The sequence below is a fragment of the Amborella trichopoda genome, chromosome 5 (assembly GCF_054954075.1).
Source record: "Amborella trichopoda isolate Santa Cruz 75 chromosome 5, AtrichopodaSantaCruz75HAP2 v2.0, whole genome shotgun sequence".
Lineage (NCBI taxonomy): Eukaryota > Viridiplantae > Streptophyta > Magnoliopsida > Amborellales > Amborellaceae > Amborella > Amborella trichopoda.
The window spans coordinates 31,257,710-31,280,538 of record NC_142340.1 but is presented as its reverse complement, the minus strand read 5'-3'; the positions used below and the strand labels follow the sequence as shown (position 1 = coordinate 31,280,538).

At 40.5% G+C, this 22,829-nt stretch overlaps 1 protein-coding gene across 3 annotated transcripts; it reads right to left on the bottom strand.

Annotated features, from left to right (window-relative positions):
- Positions 1-261: 261 nt before the first annotated feature.
- LOC18431744 (tudor domain protein (DUF1767)) lies at positions 262-22,232 on the bottom strand. 3 transcript variants are annotated; one of them, XR_002280535.2, is made up of 7 exons: positions 21,682-22,232; positions 19,629-19,799; positions 14,960-15,215; positions 4,871-5,077; positions 3,905-4,182; positions 2,938-3,185; positions 262-874 (listed from the first exon to the last, which is right to left on the bottom strand). XR_002280535.2 is itself a non-coding variant. In XM_006841817.4 (6 exons), the coding sequence occupies exons 1-6, from the start codon at positions 21,931-21,933 to the stop codon at positions 3,000-3,002; spliced, it is 1,350 nt and encodes a 449-aa protein (XP_006841880.1). In that variant the 5' UTR covers positions 21,934-22,232; the 3' UTR covers positions 2,807-2,999. The 3 variants fall into 3 exon arrangements, 1 of the variants encoding a protein (XP_006841880.1); XR_016055343.1 differs by having other exon boundaries at positions 262-748; XM_006841817.4 differs by lacking the exon at positions 262-874 and having other exon boundaries at positions 2,807-3,185.
- Positions 22,233-22,829: the final 597 nt, after the last annotated feature.

Here is a 22,829-nt window from a genome sequence, read left to right as displayed (position 1 = left end):
GCAATGACAACTGTCGGTTGAGCTCACAAAGGCAAGCACAAAGCCACCAATCAATAGGAGAATCAAATCCCTACGAGCGGCTTCGAGATGGTACTGATCGAAGCTTTAGATGTAGGACTTTCCAAAACAACAGTTCACAATAAATTCTCGAGAGAGAGAGGGAGGTGACAGCAAGAGTTGCAAGACCAAATGATCCGAGCTTTCGGAGAGATCGGCTATTGCTTTGAGAGGAAGAAGAGATCAAGTTACAGTGGGCAGCCATTGACTCAAATGGACGGTCTTTGATACTAATGATGGGAACAGGGCACACTGCGATTCAAACGTAACCGCCCACCAAAGAGTCCCAAGCCACAGTTCAAGCACTTTGTATCCTATATGTATAGAAAGAGGGCAGCCGATGTAACGAGGTTGGGAGCATTCTTTGCGCCCTCGTTGTTTTGTTTTTGTTTTAGTCACTAAAGAATATACAACAGCAAAGGAAGAAGTCAACAGGGGGTGCAAAGAATATACAACAGAGAAATGGTGTACAAAACAGAAGGCTGCAAGCGCTCAGCAGGCAGCAATGGTGTACAAAACAGAAGGTTGCAAGGGCTCAGCAGGCAGCAAGAAATATGTGACGATAAAGTTGCGAAGAATGATCTTAACCACCGGAATATACAGCAACCGATCAGCAGCCAGGATGCGACAGATGCCACCGATAAGCAGTTGGAATGTGAAAGATGTCCCGCCGATCAATTGTAGCGATTTTCTGCAAAAGCCTTAAGATCAAGACTCGCATATTGCTGAAGATTCACCTTTCTAATTAACCTAGCTCTGATAAGACTCGTCTTGAAAATCGGCAACAATACTTCAGGGACGAAGAATGGACCTTGCTCTGATACCATGTGAAGAGTCTCAGGTTTCTTTGAAGAGACTCAATGTCCATTAATAAATATGAATATACAAGTTTGCCTTACATAGACAAATACAGACGACAAGAATAGAAATAAATCACAAACACCAATACTATACCCAGACTTACCATAAAAATATAGGATATGATATTTACCATTCTCATATACACTGATTATAATATGCACCTTTCATATTAACCTAGTAGACAATATGTACTTTCTTTTCACACGGAGGACAACTGAAAAAGATTGCATAAGCCACACGGGAGGATCCGAAAAAGTATGTAGTAGTTTCTATCCAATCCTTTACTTTTGTGTTTCCGCTGCCTTTCTGAGTCGTTCCAGTTTCCTACAATTATTGTCACTAAAAATAAAAAGATCATTACCTTCAAGTGTTTCCTTTATATAATTAATTGCTTTCAAGAGTTAAAGATGACTGTTTTCTAATATGATTTAACTAGGTCAGTTTCTAAAAAGCTGCAAGATTCATCTCTTAAAAAAGGTTTAAAATTATGATTATTATTCAAATGTATTCTTTCTTTCCTTTCTTGGTCTTTCACTTATGGCCATCCCTGCAACATTTAAATACTTTTAAATCAGTGTCTTTTGCTAAGTTCCAAACTACGGCTCAAATTCCTAGAACTCCAAGGAAAGGTAAGGAGAAATGCTTCACATACAAGTGACAACAGCCATAAACGTCCCTATAATAGTGTCCATGGTGATCCACAAGTACAATATGCGGCGAAAATAGCTCATATCCACTGTGTTGATGAACGGAGACAGTGGATGGCCGACTTAAGTACTTAAAACTGTACATACAATATGCATATTTTACCTTATGTTATGGAAGATGTGTCCTTCGCTTGAGAATGTGGGAATGGCATACGTTGTGATCATCTAGGTCTTTAACCTACTTGAGACTTCGAGAATGCTTTAGGGACTTTGTAATCTTGGGGGTCTTTAACCTAAATCCCCCTATTTGTCTAGACATAGTTGCGAGAACCTTGGGGGTAAGGCCCCAGTCCCACTTTAGGAACTCGATCCCACGGCCACCTTAGGAGCTCGATCCCGCGGTTCCTCTAAGAGATCTCAGAAGGAGCTAGTTTATATAGATCTCGCTCCCTATAAAATGGGGATCTCAGTGTACATGCTTGTAGGATCCCTCCAAGAAGAGGGGAGCTATACTATTAATCGAACTATTGCGCCTCTACTTAGTATTATAAATTTATTTCTTTAGATATATTAAATTGTGATGCATATCATATCGTAGTATGTATCAGAAAACTTCAAAAAAATCATAGTAAGCCAATTTATGATACTGTTGAACTATATTACAATAAGAAATTGGAGTATTATAATTATAGCATTGGCAATAAGCTAGGGTGTATGATTATAGATAGAGCAGGCATTGGCTTGATCCCAATTGTATCATATACTATAAATTGATCTCTTTTTATGCATAGTTGAGCTTAGATTCGTCAAGTCAAAACCTCGATCCCAATGAGATGGGATCTCTCTCAGAGGTACTCTAGGATCAAGCTCCTTAACTTGTTGAATGTACGGACATCGATTCTAACCTCAGAGAGCATCCACCGTATGACGTTTTGGCATTCCCCAAACCGATCCTACTTTGGAACCCAACCTGCCTCCAACAACATTGGTCTTGACCCTCTTGCACCCCTCAAGGAATATTTCATTCTTATGTCTCTTTCATGGCACCCCCCAAGCAACTAGGGCCTTGATCAACTTGGCCTCACCTAATATGTATTTTCATTTGTGATTGTAAAATAAAAGCTCCATAATGTGTATACCACATAGCATAAGTCATCTCCAATCTCTGCCTCAATGATGGTGTCTCATTAAGGTACTCTATACAGTTTTAGTATTAGCACACGACACACACAGTACACACATTGACCATAATACACTTTCCTTTTCTTCATTTCTAAATCGACACCTTGAAAATACAGTAGACATGGCAATTCAGAATTTTTGTTTGATTAAAACAATGTTAAAAACCCTACATTAAACATTCAAAGTGTACCTGTTTACAATAGCTACAGTGCTCTGGTACAAGATAAATATTGAAAGGAGAAATATGATGTATCAAAACCCCCTCTTTCCTCTTCCGCTTCCCCTTCCCCTTCCCCTTCCCCTTCCCCTTCCCCTGCCCCTTCCCCTTCCCCTTCCTCTATAATCTCCCTGTCCAAAGTCTATTGTCTCTTCTCCTCTCCCAAAATTGAACATACTCATGCGTATTTTTTCTGCAGCATCTCCGGAACCCAAATTCACCTGATCATATAGAAACAACAGTTAGACAATGGTTATTGATGCATTAAGCACTACAACAAAGGAAAATATTTACTTGAAATGACAAAACAGATAAACTATCATAGATAAATTGAAAACTTCCTATGTGAAAAATGACCACTGGTAACCAATATTAGCAATATAGTTTCTTGATAGATGTCACTAGAAAAGAAATGAATATCCGAAATATTGCTGCTAAATGCTCTACTTCCAAGATAGCGAATGGACTAAAGTTGAATAAATCCAATATTTTCCCCTCGCTCTTTGATGAAGTTAGACGGTATCCAGATGTAACAACTTAACTGATACAAAATCTTAATCATAAAAAAGAAGGGAAGAGAGCAAATCTTGGGACAATGGTGCTTGCACTTTATTTTTAAAATCTGGGAGAATGGGCTAAAGGGATATGAGACCTTTATTGGGTATAAGTGAACCCAGCACCAAACATAAGTACATATGCTACTTGTGCAATCTACACAAATACCCATAAGAAGAAGCAAAGCATTGGATCTCAAATTTCTCTTTTTCTTTTTCTTTCTTTTTTTTTTTTCATCTTTGTGTTGCATGGACAACCGAAATTAAAATCATGTGAACCAAGCATCAAATATCAGCATTGTCCATCCAATCGCTGCTGCATACATACATGTGGGTGGGCAAGTGTGTGTGTGTCTCTTTTGTGGGGGGGGCAAAGAGATACTGACATTGTAATCTTCTAAATCTAATTGGTTCTGCAGCTGCCTAGCAAGTTCCTCATCATGGCTGATATCTTGATGACCAGACTTAGATAGTGCCTTGGAAGCCCCTTTCCCTCTCTCCCATTCTTCCAGTGTGAAGACTGTAGGCTCTTCTTGCCTGCCTTTCCCTCTATGCTTTGGTCCACCTCCGCTTCCAAATTTTGAATGTTGGTTGGTTGGCTGATTCATTCTCTGTAGAAGTTTTTGCGCAGCTGCTTGATTTTGAACTGGAACAGCTTCAGCAACTGATTTAAACATAATTAGCTAAGCCATATATCACAAAGAATCACATAAATGAGAAAAAATCATTGTAGAATTTATAGCCCAGTGGACTGTGGAAGATGGTAGCCTGTTAGAGTCATGACCATCTGACGTATGATGAACAGTGATAACATAGGAGAATAAATGCCAACATGACCCCAGTAGTGGCTTCACTCCTTTTCCATTACTGTATACCATGTCAGCTGATGCCATGACAATGGGCACTATTTTTCAATACAGCACGGGAATATGGAAATGACAATGTCATCAGATTTACTTAAAATAACTCTTCGTTGTAGCCTGAAATGGGAAGCCCTTGAGCTCACCGGAAAATTTGGAGGCATCTTCAGGTGCATCGTAAAATTATAAAAAACGAAAAAATTCAAAAAAAAATGCAAAACTAAGCACTTTCTTAAATTTCTGCTATAAAATTTCTATCTTGTAAGATGTGGAACATTACGGAGGTAGTTTTTTTCAAAAATTCGTATGATTAAATTCTAAGTACTTTTGAAACTTTCACTGATATATTCAAGTTAAAGGTGAAATGATTCGTTTTGGTTTGGCTTAGGGCCTGAAGCTGAAGACTTCAACCATTTCAGCTGAAGTGAAGTGTAGCTGATAGCACTGTGGAATATTTCCCCTAATTGAAGCCTCTTATAAGATTGAACATACTTTCTTTTGCCCTGGAATCTGAGCTAATTGGTTTGTCTTCATCTATTTCTGAGGTTGAAACTAGTTTTTCATCATTCCTGCTGCTGCTCCTTGAATCATAGTTTTCATGGCCTCTTGAAATAGACTGCGAACCCTGAGTCCCACCTGTTTTTTCCTCCTGAAAACATCCACCCAGCTTCATGGTGTTTTGGTCTGTCTGTTTTGAGGCTGTCAAGAGAGAATTTTCGATAAATGGCAATGGTCAAGATACCTATTTAAGCAAACTTCTGAGAAAAGAACTTGATTTACAAACTATTAACCATTATATATTATGGATGCCATGTGTTCTAGAATACCTTATCAAAGTGATATGGATCCTGTACATGCAGCAAAGGAACAGAAAACAAAAAAATGTGGCATAGTAATCAATTGATGCAATTTAAAAGCATATGGTTAAAGTAGATTTCATTTATTTGGAATTCTAAGCATCAGACCACAATCAACAAAAAAATTGAGAACATAATGCTCATGAAGAAAAGAAATACTGGTTTTAGAAAACAAGCACTTTGTTTTTTTTTGTTTTTTTTAAGGAAAAAGTATATATAAGTTTGCAACCTTAAAATGTAGAATTAAGGTGCACCTAAAAAATCTATCATAAAAGGTGAAGGAATATGAAAAGAAAAAAGATTTCCAAACCTAAAAATAGCATATCTTACAACACATTATCTGGATCGTCCATTTTCAAGATTTTCAAGTGTTTATATACTACTTGATTTGAACCATTTTTGGAGTTTAAGATTCTATAATTAGAGATGAAAATAGATTATTAAGCCATCCTAAGAATTTTTTATACCAAAATTATATTTATGATAAAAGTTGGAGGTGCGCCTTAATTTGATTGTTTAAGGTTGCAACCTTATATAAACCACACCCTTTTTTGAAACTGTTTATTATTGCATTAAGTAAGGTTGTACAAGAAGTCACAAAATAGGCTGCCCACAGGTGGGGAGCTCCATACAAAAACCACCGAGAGAGGGGTATACATCCAAGAAAGAAACAAAATAAAAGGCCAAAAATCCCCAAAAACCCACAACCCCAAGGTCTTTTAGCTTCTGCCATAGCTGCTCCTTCTCTAGCAAGAGCGTGTGCTGCATGGTTTGCCTCCTGTCAGGTTCTGAGTCCAAGAAACGGGAATATGCCTGCAAATGTCAAAGATCTCGTCAAACACGTGAGCAAGTCTCCAAGGGGAGGGGGGGGTGGCCTCCCTCGGGGCCTAGAGGATGACATTTTTGGAGTCTCCTTCCACAACCAGTTCAGTACTCCAATGAGGATTGAAGTGTTTGAGACCTTCCAATAGAGCAAGAGCTTCCGCCGTGGTGGAATCTGCTGGGCCAATAGGTTTGGCAAAGGAAAGGAGGGAGAGGCCATGGTGGTTTCTGAAGATGCCCCCAATATCAGTTGCTCCCAGGTTGCCAAGCAAGCCACCGTCAAAATTAAGATTAGTTTTGCCCATTTCAAGAGGTCGCCAAAGAGATGCTCGAGGAATAGCGTTAGGCCTACGAGAGAGAAGTGACAGCCAGTTAAGATGGAAGTCCGAGGCTAAGAGGTGCTTGAAACAACTGTGATTCAGGGCCCAAAAGATAACCATGGATTTAATGTTGTCCCTAAGGATATGGAGTAGAGAGATGCAGCCTAGGAAAATGCGGTTGTTGCACTTGATCCAAATGGCTCGTAGGGTAGCCGCAACAGAAGCCTTCCAAAGTAAAATGCCAGGTTTGGCCCAAGGGAGAAATTTTGAGTATTCAAACAAGCGTGGAACTGAGCTGGGGGTGACGCAAGACCAGTTAAACAGTAAGAGTAGGTCCTTGCAAAATTTGCTGGCTAAGCTGCAGTGGATGAAAAGGTGTGAATTGGTTTCATCATCAGCCGTACAGATTACGCATTGATTGGCAATGATCAGACCCCTTCTTTACAATTGATCTACCGTCAAGACCCTCTCAGAAAGGGCAATCCAATTGGAAACTTGGATTTTAGGAGGGATGAAGGAAAGCCAAGCTTTAGCAAGATTGGAAAGGGATGAGGTGGAGGTCGGGATGGAGTGGAGTTTGCGGTCAAAGGGCGAAACCATGACCATCCGCAGTTAGGGACCAGATAACCCGGTCCTCACCATGGGGGGGAAGATAGACAGAGTGGAGAAGGGCTGACAGTTGAAGGAAGGATTCGACCACTCTGTTACAGACGTGTCTTTTGAAATTTGGATTCCAAGAGCAAGAAGAGCATACCATTTGGAATAGATCCTCCACTGAGGGGTTACTATCTCTGGCCAGGTGGAAGAGATTGGGAAATCGATCTCTCAGGGAACTGTGGCCAATCCAAAGATCAGAGAAGAAGTTAATTCTGTTGCCCGCCCCTGCATGGAAGTGAATGTTAGCTCTGAATAGGTCTAAACAATGAAAGATTGATCCCCATGCTCCTGAGCATGAATTGTAGGTTGTGTTGAGTGGTAACCAAGGAGGATGGTGAAGGCGATATTTATGGCGAAGTACAATTTGCCACAGGTGTCCCTCCTGAGTAGCTAGACGCAACCACCATTTGCCCAACAAGGCCAGATTGTTCTTTTTAAGGGCGTGAATGCCCAGGCCACCTTGGGATTTCGGCCTGCACACCGTGGTCCAGTAAATGAGGTGATACTTCCTGGATTCACCCTCTTCGGATCACAGAAAGTTGCGCATAGCTGTTCCAGGCATGAAGAAACAACTGCAAGCATGTGGAAGAGGGACATTCGGAAAATGGGGACGTTCAAAAGCGTGGCCTTATGAGAGTAACTCTACTTGCAGGGGATAGAAATCTCCCTTTCCAGGTGGCCAACTTCCTGTCAAATTTGTCAATGATATGAACGCCCATTGCCTGTGTTTGGGCTTGCCGTAGCACAGGGGGAGGCCCAAGTAGGTGGATGGGAGAGAGTCCACTACATAGCCCCACCTATTGGCAAGGTCATGTGTTGCCTATGGCTCCATGCCAATGCCAATCATTTTATTTTTGGCCATATTGATCCGATAGCCCATAGCCAGCTTGAAACATTTGAGAAAAAGGAGTGCATCGATCTGCTGCTCGGATGGCCCACAAAAGAGGAGGGTGTCATCAACATATTGCAGGTGAGCGATCACGGGGCCTCCATTGGTAATTTTAAATCATTCTAAAAGACCGTGATTGTACATCCTAGCTACCGACCTACTGAAGACCTTAGCCACAATGGCAAAGAGGAATGGGGAGAGAGGATCCCCTTGTCGGAGACCTCTAAAGGAAGGAAAGAATCCCGTAGGGTTTCCATTGATGAGTATGGAAAAGAAGGGGTTGGAGATACAACATCGAATCCATTTACACCACCGATTGCCGAAGCCCATGTGGACGAGGGCTTCGTTTAAGACCGCCCAGTCGACATGGCTGTAGGCTTTTTCCCAGTCCAACTTAATAAGGAGTCCCAGAACATTGGATTTGATCCTTGAGTGAATACACTCATGCAAAACGAGGATCCTATTTAAAATTTGGCGGTATTTCACAAATGCTCATTGGTAGCGAGATATCACCCACCCTAACACCTCCTTGAGTCTAGAGGCCAAGGTCTTAGCCAAAATCTTGTGAGAACTGTTCATTAGACTTATGGGTCTGAAGTCCTTGAGTTCTTCGGCCCCTTCCACTTTGGGTATGAGCGTGATGAAGGTGGTATTCATACTTTTGTTGATAACCCCTCTCTCGTGGAACTCTTGAAAGAAGGAGAGAATGTCAGGGCGAAGGGATTCCCAAAAGTTTTGGAAGAGGGCTATGGGGAAGCCATCAGGGGCCAGGGCTCGGTCTTGGCCTAGGTCAAAGATGGCTTGGAGGATCTCATTTTCACAAAAGGGACGTCCCAACCAAAGGGCTCTATATGGGGGAATGGACTAGGAAGAGAGATCAGCCATAGTAGGGTAGGTTTGGTAGGTGACTTGACCAGTTGTGAAATGAAGTCAATGATGGCTTCTTCCACCTAAGGGGCTTGGTCCAGGACGACACCCTCAACTACTAACTGGGTGATGTATTGTCTCTTCTTCTACAATTGGCCGTTTGGAAGAGGGCCAAATTGAGATCATCACATTTAAGCCATTTAACCCTCGATCGTTGGGCCCCGTATATCTTCATTTTTTAAGGTATTCTGGTAATCCATCTTGAGCTGCGTTCTGAGTTGGACTTTGTCCAAATTACAGGGTCGAGACTCTTCAATCTGGTCCCAACGGTTAATGGCTAAGAGGAGGGAATCTTTATGAGCATTGAAGTTTTTGGAAACCTACCTATTCCAAGATCTTAGGAGGCCCCAAAGAAGCTGAAATTTCCTCTGGAGTCGATAGCAGGCCCACCTGTGCACTCGGTTAGAGAGAGAGGACCACCACTAGACTATCAAAGAAGGTAGGCCAGGTTCTTTGAGCCAAGCCATTTCAAACCAGAAGGATCTAGGCCATAGTTGTTGGGATCGAGAGCAGGAACGATATCGGGATCATGATCGGGAGCAAGAGATAGAAGACCCCTACGGTTGGGAACGCCATCCGTGCAACGCTAATGTTAGGGATCTTATTATTGATAGCAAGCAAGTAATAATTTTGTTGCTAGTTGGCTATAAACAAAGAAAATCATCAGTTTGGTTGTTGTCTTGTTCTTTAAGTTTGGATTGAGATTCCTAACAGTAGGAATCGGGATCTGTATGAGTGAGGTTCAAGATCCCAAAATTTAAAAATCGAGATCTCTAAGAGATCCGTTCTAGGAGCGACAAAATTGAGATCCTAGATGGGATCGCCTACCAAAGTAGGAGATCCCGGTAATTATGGTCTAGGCCCTCCCCAAGCCGGTTGGGTGTTAAGGAGAATGGGCTTCTGGTCTGAAGTAGGTTTGGGTAGGGCAAGGGAGCAACTGCCAAGAAAGGACGAGTCCCAATCGCGACTGATCAGATAATGGTCCAATTTGGAGAGGGAGGGAGTGGATGAGTGGTCCAACCAGGTGAAGGTGGCTCCAAGGAAGGGAATATTGATGAGTTCGTGTCTAGAGATGAAGTCTGAGAAATCAAAAATGGATTGGGTAATTCTTGAGTTCAAGTTCCTTTCAAATGACCACCAAGTAACATTGAAATCCCTGCTGATGCACCATCGGGTAGGGTGAAGGAAGGCAGCATTTTTAAGCTCATCCCAGAGAAGACCTTTGGAAGAGTCAGAATTGGGGTCGTAGACGGCAGTAAATTCCACAGGAGCCCATCGGAAATTCTAGTGAGGGTGATAGTCATGGTGTAGGAGGCAATGAGGGAGGTCATTAGGGTGTGGGTCGTAGGGTCCTCAATGACCCATATGCCTCTCAAGGCATTGGAGGTTGCTAGGGCCACCCATTGGCAGGGTCTACGACCCCAGACCTATTGGACTTGTCCAAGAGTGGGAAGAGGTTGTTTAGTTTTTTAAAGAGTGAGAATGGTGGGGGAGTGCTTTGTATAGCAAACATGAGCAGATATGCATTTGAGGGGCTCTCCCAATCCCCTGATATTCCATGTTAGAAGCTTCATGGGGAGGTTTGAGAGGCGGGGACGCATCTAGAGGAGTGTCGAGGGGTTTTAAGCCCCGAGGAGGCTTCTAAAAGAGAAGGGGTACAGAAAGAGGAAGGAGCCTCAATATCATAGTTAACACCAAATTGCAAGTTGGAGAGCTCTCTTTCACCCTTGTTGCTTACTTTGAATTTGGTTTAAGCATCAGATTTAAGGAATGCTTCTATGTCCTCTGGTGAGCCATCAAATTTGAAACCCAATACCTTTAAAATATCCTGAATGTTGCCATGTGCTCTATCCATCCTGCTGACGAAGTTCGAATCCACCAAAGGAGGGGAGCCTAAGAGAGAGCTAGAGGTTGAGCTAGTGCACTGGGGGACCGGGGGTTGGGGCAGGAGAGACACATCACTTTGTGGTGAGGAGGTGTTCAGCTCTGAGGATGGGAGGGCAAGTGGGGGGAGGGGGTGAAGTTAGAGGTGGGGCCACCGGGTTGGGGAAGGTGGTGGAGGTGGTGTTGAGATTGGGGGCTGAAGAGGAGGGAAGGGATGAGGATACCAGGATGGCCGCTAAAGAAGGTGGGTTAAATAAATGAGGGTTAAGGGATGCGATGGGGTGGGGGAGGAGACGGAGGGTGATGAGTTGTTGGGGGGGGGGGGGAGGGGGGGGGCGGAGTGGGCGGGGTGGGGGGAGAGGGTAAGGGCCAGGGGAAGAAGGGGAGATGGGGGTTAGTGTGGTAGAGAAATGGAGGGTAAAAGGGTAAAGGGTTAGAAAAACCAAGGGAGTGAGGGGGGCAGGTGGGCGAGGGAAGAAGGGGTGGGTTAAGAGCGAGCAAAGGATATGGGGAGGGAGTTCATCTCTAGGGGACAGGGGGAAGGGATAGAGATTGTGGGGCGACGAGTGACGAAAGGGCGGCGGGAGGAGGAGATGAGATGGGTGGAGGTGGAGGACAAGAGGAGGGGGCCGAAAGCATTGGCGCTTGTGGGAGGTTGGCCGATGAGGAGGGAAGAAGGGGAGCAGGGGTGTTGCCTACGAAGAGGGAGAGGAACTCAGGCGGGGGAGGGAGGGCACCTAAACCTGGCGAATGGGATGAGGTTTCCAGCTGGGTACATGGAAGAGGTGGTAGGTTTGTCAGGAGCAGGTGAGATTACGAGGGGTTTCTGAAGAAGGCGGCGAGCTAGAGACCTTGGGTGTGGAGAAAAAGGAAGTTGGGCCATTAGATGAAGGTGCTGAGCTGGAATGGATGCTACGTGGCAAGGAAGTGAGGGTTGGTAATGGCTGGGTGCCCCGCATAGCGTGGGGGTAGATGACGGCTGGAGAGATAGGGTGCGAACAGAGAGCAGGTGGCTGAGGGAGGGTTGGGAGAGGGGATTATTCTGTTTGGGGGGAGGACAAGTGGCATAGGGTCTTCAGGAAAGAGAGGGGGGAGGGGGGGGGGGGGTGGGAGATTGAGGGGCTGGCACGCAATCGTCAGCCTGGGGGGAATGGGTGGTGTGGGTGGTTGCAGCCTCAGCCAGATAGTATTAGGTAGGGCACTCTTGGTGGGGGTTACATTGGCCCACATAATGATAGGATCTTCTATTGTGAGTGTAGTCTCTTCGACGACGCCTAGAGATAGTGGTCCACCCATCTCAAGATGCAAGAGGGGTGGGACGCAGAAGGGTTGGGGCGGCCCATCGGCTGGATATGGGGTCAGAATGAGGAGAGGCCATGGCTCAAGAAGTGTGGACACAATAGTAATCCCCTTCAATGTTGAACCGAAGTTTAGAGGGAATGGATTGAGGGTCAAGGACCTCGATCAACAATTGAATGGAATCCAAGGGAAGGAACTCGCAAGAACCCCAATGGATTGAGAAAAAGAAACCATAGAGATTGCCAATGAGCTTGAAGGTGATAAGATGGAAAGCATGAATGGGGGTGTTGGAGACTTTCAACCAAATCCTCCTGCTTTCTGAAAGCTCCCAAGAGATTGGATCATGAGACCAGGGATAACGAGGCTCCTTTGAAGGTGGGTGGGACGAGTAGGAGAGCTTTTTTGGCAGAGGCTTCCGAGGGGAAGGTGAAACGGATGTGGTCGTTCGTAAGACTGTGATAGCCCAGTTCTGGCTCCTTCCAGAGGTTTTGGATCCATTTCTTATTAGCCATGATATCGTCCCTTTTGGGGAAGTGGCTGACTAGGGAAGAGAGCAGTTTGTTCTTCTAATCTGAGATATACTGTCCAGCCAGAGAAATGAGTTCGCACGAGTTAAGATGCCGTTGAGGGGGTGGAGGAGGCGGGGCAGGGTTGGAGTGTTGGAGGGGTGGGGAGTAAGGAAGGCAGTTTATAGGGAAGACAGGGAGTTAAGGGAGGAAGGCTTGATCTTCGGACGTAGTTGTGATAGAGGTGGTGGGGGAGGGAGGAGGAAGGGGTCCTGTCGGATGGAACCATCTCCACGGATGACCAAATTTTGTTAAGCTCTCTCTCTCTCTCTCTCTCTCTCTCTCTCTCTCTTCTTCCCTTCCCAAGTACAGAAAAAAGTGGGATTTGGATAAGAAATCACCTCAATCCTCTCAATCCCATCTTCATCAGTCAAGGTCCTGTTGGATATATGCTGGCCCCAAAAAAAGCATTTTGTTTAACTTCGAAATACTCTTTTTGATTTCCCTCTTTCTAAAAGCCAGCAAATAAGGAGATTTTAAGCTTCTTAAACCTTTTAAATTTTAATTCCATGATATGATAGAGCAAGTCAAAGTTCATCTGGAGTGTAAGAGGAACTTCAAATAATATGATGCCCCAACCTAGAAGCACTGGTCAATCATCACAGCTGTGCAGTCACATGCTGAATCCACGTGATAACCTGGTACTTAGTTTGGATAACACAAGTTGTTGATGGTAAGTTGAGTACATTCCAAGTAATCCCTTTTTGCAAGTTTTGTTTTCGTCATTTGGATGATTCTTTTAATCATTTTGCAAAGTCTTGATAAAATAGTTACCATGTTAGGCCTCCTACATGATTATCATGTCCAAATGGTGGTATTTCAATTATAATTTTCAGAATTAGATGAATTGTTTTCATCTCGGAACTCAGAAAACTGTCATACAAATAGAGCAGAAAAGAGCAAAAATGCCAATACTAACTGATCAATAAAATAAATATAGTGGACTGGCCGCATAATCCACAAATTCAAAATCTACTCATGGTATCAAAGAACACAACTTTCTCTCTACAAGGGTAAAAAGGGGATCAAACAACATTTGAGTTGACATAAATGACTCTAGAAAACGCACTTAGAAGCACAAATTGAAAGATTATAGCACATGCAAATTATGCGACAGAGATGGAGAATTCTATTAAAATTTGGTGGTGCAGATGCACAACTTCCAACAAAATTTTGTAACAATAACAAATAAAATAGAAGATCACAATTCACAATTGAAGAATGGAAAGAATATCTTTAATTGTGTTATGAAGGTAGGAATCAAGTAATCAAGTTTGAAAAAATGAAACAAACAAGGGAAATATTTATGTAAGGTGGAAAGTTTCTTGTAAAATCAAAAGGAATTAAAAATTTAATGGGTACAAGAGCATAAAGAACCAAAATATCATCTAAATGAGGAAAATTATAGGTGTTTATACATTGGTTGAGGTCAACATCAGATATGCTGCTGATGGTATGCAACAAATACTAAATTCTACCAGAACTATAAAATTTGAGATTTCAAACACAATGTCTCTAGAGGGACATATTTTCTGGGAACTTTTCTTGGTAGAACTTTAAAACTTTTGTCATTTATTTGGGGAAGTGACTGATAAGTTGTGCAAATTGGGCCTTCTAGAACATAATGTAATGGTCTAAAAGGAGTACCTCTTCATGCACATGTTTGTTAATTAAATTTCCTCTTCAGTCAACTAATAAATTTAAGGCCTTTTAAGAGAGAACCTAAGAAGTGATGATTTGACAGTTCACCTCTCGTATAATTGGTACCCACAGCATAATTTGCAGGTGGTCAGTTCTCTAAAACACTGATATATTATGAGTCATGAGATAATGGTTTCCCAAACAATGATATCTACATTAGATTTTTCAAAAAAGAAAAATAGAGGAAAAAATAACTAAATATCTCCAGGCTTTTTCAATACAGAAAAGTATTATGATGGTATATCATACTACCTTGTAAACAAATTCTTGTTACAAAAAAGAAGGTTTTTTGGTGGATGGCCAAATATGAAAGTGCCAAACAAATACAGAAATGGTGCTATAGTGATATACATGACTCATAATGGCAAGAGTTAAAATAAGAAACCATTATATGGGTTCATTTTTTAAAAGACAAATAAAAATATATATGAACTACAGATATGGTAATTAAGCAATCATTAATGTGCTTAAAAAAATTTCTCAAATTAACCTAGCCAAAAAAAAAAAAATTCAAGTAAGTTAGTATTAAAAAAAGAACAAGAAAAAAAGGAAACAAAAGGAATAGGGAACATTAGATTGAAATCACATTACTAAGCACTTCAAGTCAGTTCAGGATGCATAATAATTTACAGAAGCGCTGAAGAAGTTAGAGTACTAACATGAGGGGTTTAAGTGAAGTCTTGGTTGCTGAGTAGTTCTCTGAGGGAATGCCCCAATTTCCAATCTTTCAAATGGAGGTGGACCACCAAAACCATTGTTTTGAGATCTCAAAGATAAGCGAGAGAATCCTGAATATTTTTGAGTCATCTCCCATTCTTCATAAATAGATTGCACATGGCCCCCAAGTATAGTTAGCATTTTGGGTTCCAAACATATTATGCCACTCCGTATTGCTGTGTTATTCTCTAACCGAACCTACAAGCAAGATTCAACACTATAAATGAAAGGCAATGAGTTACCTGGGTGTGCTTGCAATTTATCACTTCACCTTGTGTGGTTTGATTGCCTAATTCAGAATCTCGACCAATATGCAAAAGTAAACCAAAAAAGGGAATGATTGTGCATACATGGAGTATATCTCTAACAAAACCATCAACCATTCACTTTATATACTCACCCTTAAGGCATTTTTAAGAAACGAAACTATAAATACGGAAGTCATTGAAGCTACAAGTTATCCATTGAAAGCCATGGTATTGATCACCATTTAGATACCATATCTAACCTATTTGTTCAATGATATCTATTTGAAACATAAATCATCTCCCTCTAAGACAACATAAAATCTTGATTGTAATGATTCTCCCAACGATGATGTTCCTATTTGTTTAATGATATCAATTTCAAACATAAATCATCTCCCTCTAAGACACCATAAAATATTGATTGTAATGATTCTCCCAATGATGATGTTGGGGTTATGGCCTTTCAAAACCTTGACATCAAGATTTTCTGTAGTTTTTATTCATAATGGGAGTGATCAAGAACATGTGACTTGTTGAATCTGTGCGAACTGGGATACAGAGTTGGTGACCATAGAGTTATAAACCCCATATCACAAGGAATGAGATTAAATGGCAATAAACTGAAGGAGTTATCTCTGGTCAGGGTTGGTATTAGAATACCACATGATCATATAAGCAAGGGCACGAGTGTTTTGTCTTTTATGAGTATGTTTATGTGTGGATTAGAGAATTTATGTATTTTTAGTATTCCTGAGCATTAGAATGAGAGAATCCTTGTGTGAGAAGGATAGGCTTTGAGAGGGTATGAGCCAAATGCTAGACATCAAGCCTTCTCTTAGCATGTGTATGAAGTATGAACAGTCGCAAAAGGGAAGCCACTCTCTCACAGTTTGATCCACTGAAGAGAGACATGCACATGTGCTGGAAAGAGTACGCCCACATCTACGAGAGTACATGTCTTTGGGGGCCCACCTGCAATCCACTGTAATTCTAGGACATGGTCATCTATTGGGTTAGCTTTGATAAGCCAAGCATGAACCCTTGCTAAAAATATTGGGTCATGGTTCTTGTTGGGTAATTTCGAGAAAATGACTTGGGGTCCAGGGACTAGCCAAGTGGAGTGCCCAAACCACCGAGTTCAATTTCCTTAAGGATCCTAATTTCCATCTAGATATTTTTATTGAGCCCAATAATAATGGGGATTTGGGGAATAGTGAAATATTGTTGAAAATTATTTTTGGGGAGTTTTTTGAATTTCTGGAAATTTTTAGACCAAACAATATTATAAAACAAAACTGTTTTGGAAAAATTCTGATTGACGACAAAACAATGCACATGTAAGGCCCAAATGGCCAGTGGGCCATACAACCCCATCTCACATGGCCACACATCGGCGACATGTCAGCTGTGTGTGGCTGATGTCATCCACACAGGTGGACATGCCTTAATGGGGTATTTGGTTCATGCCTTATTTGTGTTTTGCATTAGTTTTTAGCAACATGTGTAGAGATTTGGCTCGTGAGTCGCCAAACTCACAAGTAAGATTTGCTATTTTCCTTAGTATGAGGATTTTAATCCAATGAGAATATAAATCTAAAAGTGTTTCACAAGGTATTGAAATATGATTGATCAAGCGTGTGATCTATGACACCAAGTGTATCTAATAGGTGTGTCTTATGACACCAAGTGTGTGATATGACATCAAGTGCGTGGATAATGACATCTAGTAAGAGAAATGGCTAAACTTTGAGTTTGAATATTAGAGTGAGAAAGAAAGACAAGAAAGAGGGTCACGCCCCTTACCATACTCATTTTTCTTATATTTCATTTTATACTATGGGCTAATCTGATAGATGATTTAGATTTTTTAAAAATTATAATATTAGGAGGGAAACTTGGAAAATAACTTTTGTACTTGTGGGGATAAAGGTGGTTAATCACATCCACTCATCATTGATAGCCTGTGAGTGGATGTGGGGCAAGGATCAACGCTCTCTACAAGCCATAAATGCCCTTGAATCAATGGCCCACAATGAATCTAGAAAAAGTAACCACTAAATCTCTTAGGCTATGATACGTGTAACCCCATAAAACCCTAAACTTACTCACTTCATCTTCTCCTCAAGAGCCCAATGTGAGTTCTAAAGTGAGTCTTCTTGAGCCCAATGTGAGTTCTAAAGTGAGTCTTCCTGAGAGAGAGAGAGAGACGTCCCCCTTTCCCTTGGTCTTCATCTTTCATGCAATGGTGCAATGGTGATTCCAAGGCAATTAAAAGGTTCAACCTCCATAACATGCTTGCATCAACCTTGCTGTAAAATCATCTACAACAACAAGGAATAAGCCAATTGTTGCGTTGTTTAATTATTTCTTTCATGCCTCTTGATGTTTGCATGATTAGCCCTTACACCTTACTCATGATATCCAATTGGGTATCGCTTCCTGCAAAATTCAAAAAGGCCATTTTACAAGGTATTATTTATGCCAAAATATTCTCTCCCATATTAGAAATCACCAATCCTACAAATTACCACCTTCTTGATATCATGCACCACTCTCTCTCTCTCTCTTTCTCTCTCTCTCCTCTCTCTCTCTCTGTCTCTCTCTGTCTCTCTCTCTCTCTCTCTCTGTCTCTCTCTGTCTCTCTCTCACGAATTATATAATTCAAAGTCCCCTATCCCCTCTTGTGAATTTTGGGCAAATATTTGAGAGGTTAGCTTGCATGACTAGCTTCCCAAAACTAGATCAAGTAGGGCCATTATCACGTGCTATCGGAGTAGGGCAATCTTATGGGTTGTAACTACGATCTTAATCGGTAAAAATTGATCCACATGGGGCTTCCCATTATTTGAGTTCATGTGCACAATTGGTGATATTTGCGTACGAGGAGATTGACATTTTATTGTATTCACGTGTATGTAATTTGTTTTATTTAATAGCCTAAGGTTTATAGGCTGCATTTAGCATGTAATATTGAGTAAGTGATGATCTGGTATGTAATATTGAGTGGCTAATGTTTATTTGGCCAATCTCCATGTTATATGATGGGTGGAACTAGTGTTCAACCAAGTTGAGGTATTGTAATAATCTGTTGGGACGTGTATATGTATAAAATTTTGAGTTATGTGACTCGATATGTTGCTGTGAATTCAAGTTAAAGGTTGGTTTTGTTGTCTTCAAGAGAAACTTTTTCTTGTTTTGTTACCTTGAGCAAGGCCTCTTGACACCCCAACAGATGATTGAGTACAACCACAGAAGTCAAATCTTAGCCTCCATATGCAAATAAACTTAATGTTCCCCACCTGATCCATGACGAGGGGCTAAATTGACATAAGAATTAAGAAACTATAAAAATGTATTTCAGTGTGTGCTTTGTTATTGGGAAAAACCTAAGGTTCAAACTCTTGACCTACCTCATGCAAACTGGATGTGGACAACTAGACCAAGCCCAAGTGACTCACAAGTGATACAATTAGCTTCCTCTATTGATGCCATAACTGGTGGGGAAATAGAAGGGACTAAAACACCTAGTCTACATGGCAACATCAATAACAGTTCCCCAGGTACATCAGGTAATACACTTTTGAAACACGTGCTGTCATTTTACATCTTATCAATGCTAGAGGGATTCGAACCCCCGGTATTCCTATCAATACTTCCGTTTTCTAAACGGTAGACTTGCGGTATTTCAATCACACTGTGGAATCTTCAACTATGATATTGCATGCTTAAGTTGATGGTGAACAAATCTGTATGTTTGGGTCTAAAAATCCACCTATTAGCAAGCTCAATATTATGTATAATCTAGAGTTAGGATGAAGAACGACATTTGTCTTCAATATTAAGTTAGACTTGAAGTTCATCAATAAATTCCCTCAGCAAAAATTATATTGAAGACTTTGCATGGACAGCCCACAAAAGGCAAGAAAATAGTGGGTAACCACTTATTGGCAAAAGACATTAGACACTAAGAATTGTACACAAAATAAAATACTCCCCATTATGCCAGACATCAAGTATATGTGTAAGATTCTTTAACAGAGTATAACTGAACAGTGACAGAGGAACTTACAGAAAATTTCATAGTGAATTACTGTGGGATAAGACCTCCAAAATAACTGACAAAACATGTAGATTGAAAGAAAATCTCCATCATCCAACATCCATAATACCTTAGAAATACAGCTTGGTGCAGGTATAATTTCTTCTGTAATAAATGATAATAGTGTAATGGTATACTTTTAACACTAAAAGAGTAGCTTAGAAGCAAATTCATAATGAATTATTGTAAAGAAACCTCTTCAAGAAACCCCATATACCACATATGGCATCAAATTTCCACCACTCAAGAACCTCAGAATTGTACCTTATTGCCAGGAATAATTTCTTTCGTGATCAATGATATTGGAGTGTACTCTATGGCAATAACTTCAGAGAAACCATCAGTAAGGCAGAACCGTAAAAGGCGTCGATGATGTTGCAAACTTGTTGCAGAGGCCTCAATGGTGCTTTGACCGACATCTTTAACAAAGTTAACCTGTTTAAATATGAATAAAAGGTTATTAGTGGGCAATCATTTCCATACATACAAAGATCAAAGTATACACCCAACATATTTATCTAAATAAAAATTTGAATGAATAACTGTTGAATTTTCAAGAATATGAATGCACATTCTAGCAACACCTGAGTTCACATTACGATAAACTGAATTTTATTGCCTACTAGTGAAACAACTACGCAATTTCCATGGGTTACTTCAGTCTAAGAGTAAACTTTGAGTGTTAAGAATGCCGATCAAATAGTAGAGGAAAGCATGCTTTGTTATTTTCAATTGATAGGAAAGCATCAAACTTAATGTTTCAGTTACAATTAATGTTCATAGAAAGTTTCTGTTCTGTCCAAAATAAAAAGTGAAAATCTACCAATTCAACCCAACATGCATAGACGAACAGAAAAGATGCTGCATACAAACATGTAGGCTATCAAACATTTTCTCCATAGAAGAGAAAATAAAAAAAAGCTATAGGCAAAAAAACACAATCTTAACTCCTCAAACAGATACATGCGTCAAACCCTTCAGTTATAGATATGGTGTGCAACAAGAAGGAAAGCGTTTATAGTGCCTAGTGCTTTAAATTCCCCTCAAGTATTTTGTTGCCTGAGAGATGAGAGGGTGGACAATGCTGAGAGCATAGTTCTGGTAGACAATATCTGTGACCAAAAGGTATCTCACAAGACCAGGGTCCTCATATTCTCCACTTTGGCCATAAATAAGTTTCCAAGTACCCAACCAATAAATGCTATTCGTTGGCAGAAATATTGAACCCTGACTGACTTAGGCATCACTCGCTAAAATGGACTAAGTTACCTCCAGAACTGCCTCTAATTGGAGTGATTTTTTGCAATTATTTTGGTACGGGTTTGTCCATCTCTTTACACAATACGATTACTACAAGAAACAAAAATGTTGAAAAAAAAAGGCTTGAGTTAACGCATGCCTTTTGTGTATCAACTTCCATCCAAAGGATCTGAATTCAACTGGAAAACTCAGAGTGGGGCAAAAGCTATAGAAAAAACCAGACATTAGTTTCAATGTTCATGTATCAGAATGTCCCCTCCTTTCCCTCTCCAAGTCTAGTAAAGTTGTGAAGCGTAAACCTAGCTGTTGGTCTTCACCATAGTAGCAACCAAGATCCTTCCTAGCTGTTGGTCTTCACCATATAGCAACCATGATCTTTGGAGCCTTGCCCAGATTCGCACTGTCATACCATCATATCCACCTCGACTTTTAGTACCCACATTATTGGTAATAAAATTCCAGGATATCAATATTGTAACCATTGCACAACTTTTTCACAGAGTTATATCAGAACAAACTCCTTTTGCTTTTGGTAAATTGATGGGAGGTAGAAACCAGATTTGAAATAACAGATTTTACCATATAAACAGATGTTTTCTCACATTATATTCGTGTTTGCAGAGACAAGTCAAGGTTTTGGGGTTCTAAGAAGGTAAAAAAAAATGTTGCTTCAATGCAGATATATAAATCATTTCTCGAAAACTTTAAAGGATAAAACTACTAATAAGCGACACCAAATACTTCTCTAAAACTCAACTTGTTAGATCACGGATCAATAGCAGCCATTACAGTTGGTGAACAATATTTACTTATCAAAATAAATAAATAAAATGGCATCCATGAAATCAGAGCGAAAAGCATAGCTAGTACCATCTTGACCTTGAATCCAAGCTCACCCAACCATGCTTCCATAAATAAATAAATAATCAAACTGATAAAACACATGAAAAATCAATTAACAAACAAGCAAGCAAATGGTTTTAACTTGGTTAAGTGTGTGGCTGAAAAAAAAAATGGAATAATTGCTGAAAACAAATGGGAATAAGAGGAAACTTGCCTGTAATATCTTGGGACCTTGAAGATGTGAATGTCTTTTAAAATTGGAAGGATCAGGCAGTGATTTTGCACCCACCAATCTCAAATCCATGTTCAATAGCTCTGTTTCAATATCTTCCCAAGACACAGTGTTCTCCTCTGTATTGAACTTGTTGGTGATGAGCTCACGAATCTCTGCATTGTTTCTAAACCACCATCCTCTTCGAGTGAGATGATCGATGATGGTCCCTATAGAATCAGAGACCATCTCCATGGGTTTCGTTTACAACAAAAAGGCAATCCCTATAGAATCAGAGACCATCTCCATGGGTTTCGTTTACAACAAAAAAAGCACACACTCTCTCTCTCCTGTGAATATTACTGAGTAAGATTGAGAAAGGTGGCTCTTACAGAATCAGCAAACTTCTCCATGGTTTCAAGAAACGCTAGCTGCGCAAACTTCGCTCTATTTCTCGAGTTCTAAGAACCTGGAGTTTCCAATCCAGACAATGCGAAAGACGTGGCTTCGAAACATGGAGTTCGGATCTCTCGAGTTCTACGAACTTATAATTTCCAATAGAGAACAATGCCTAAACCTGGTTTAAAAAACGGATCGTTGCCCCAACAGTTCGAATTAGAAATCGACCGAATCGGTTGGATTCGGCGATAAAAAGATCTAAAAAAATGATTAAAAATCATTATAAATGTTATTTTTTAGGAATCCAATAAGAAATGGGGGTTAACTTTATTTTTTCATTAATATACGAATATTCTTTCTCTGTATGAACTTATATTAACCATTAAATTTACATCACACAAAAGAAAAATTATAGAATTATCATTGATATATTAACCATTAAATTTACATCATACAAAAGAAGAATTATGTAATTATCATTGATAAAGTATGTAATCATACATAGACTACAATAAAGCACATCATTCGTAAACTACGACCAAAACCCCGTAAAATAATAGCTCACCACGACTACAACTCCACATCAAAAAAAAAAAAAAAAAGGACCCCCAATAAACGTCAAGAGAATATGAAAATGAAAACCAAAACCAAGAATAAAAATGACAACCCAACAATGATTCAAACACGAAAAATCAAATTTCATACACTCAGACAATCTATAAGGGAAATTCATAAAAATAAATAAATAAATA

Bases quoted from the DNA above. Each gene is read 5' to 3' on its own strand.
- LOC18431744 (XM_006841817.4), bottom strand. From the start codon at position 21,933: ATGGAGATGGTCTCTGATTCTATAGGGACCATCATCGATCATCTCACT. The intron at 19,800-21,681 runs GCAAGTTTCCTC...ATATTTAAACAG, and splicing joins AAGGTCCCAAGATATTACAG to GTTAACTTTGTTAAAGATGT. The intron at 15,216-19,628 runs GTACAATTCTGA...TCTTGCTTGTAG, and splicing joins AAATTATTCCTGGCAATAAG to GTTCGGTTAGAGAATAACAC.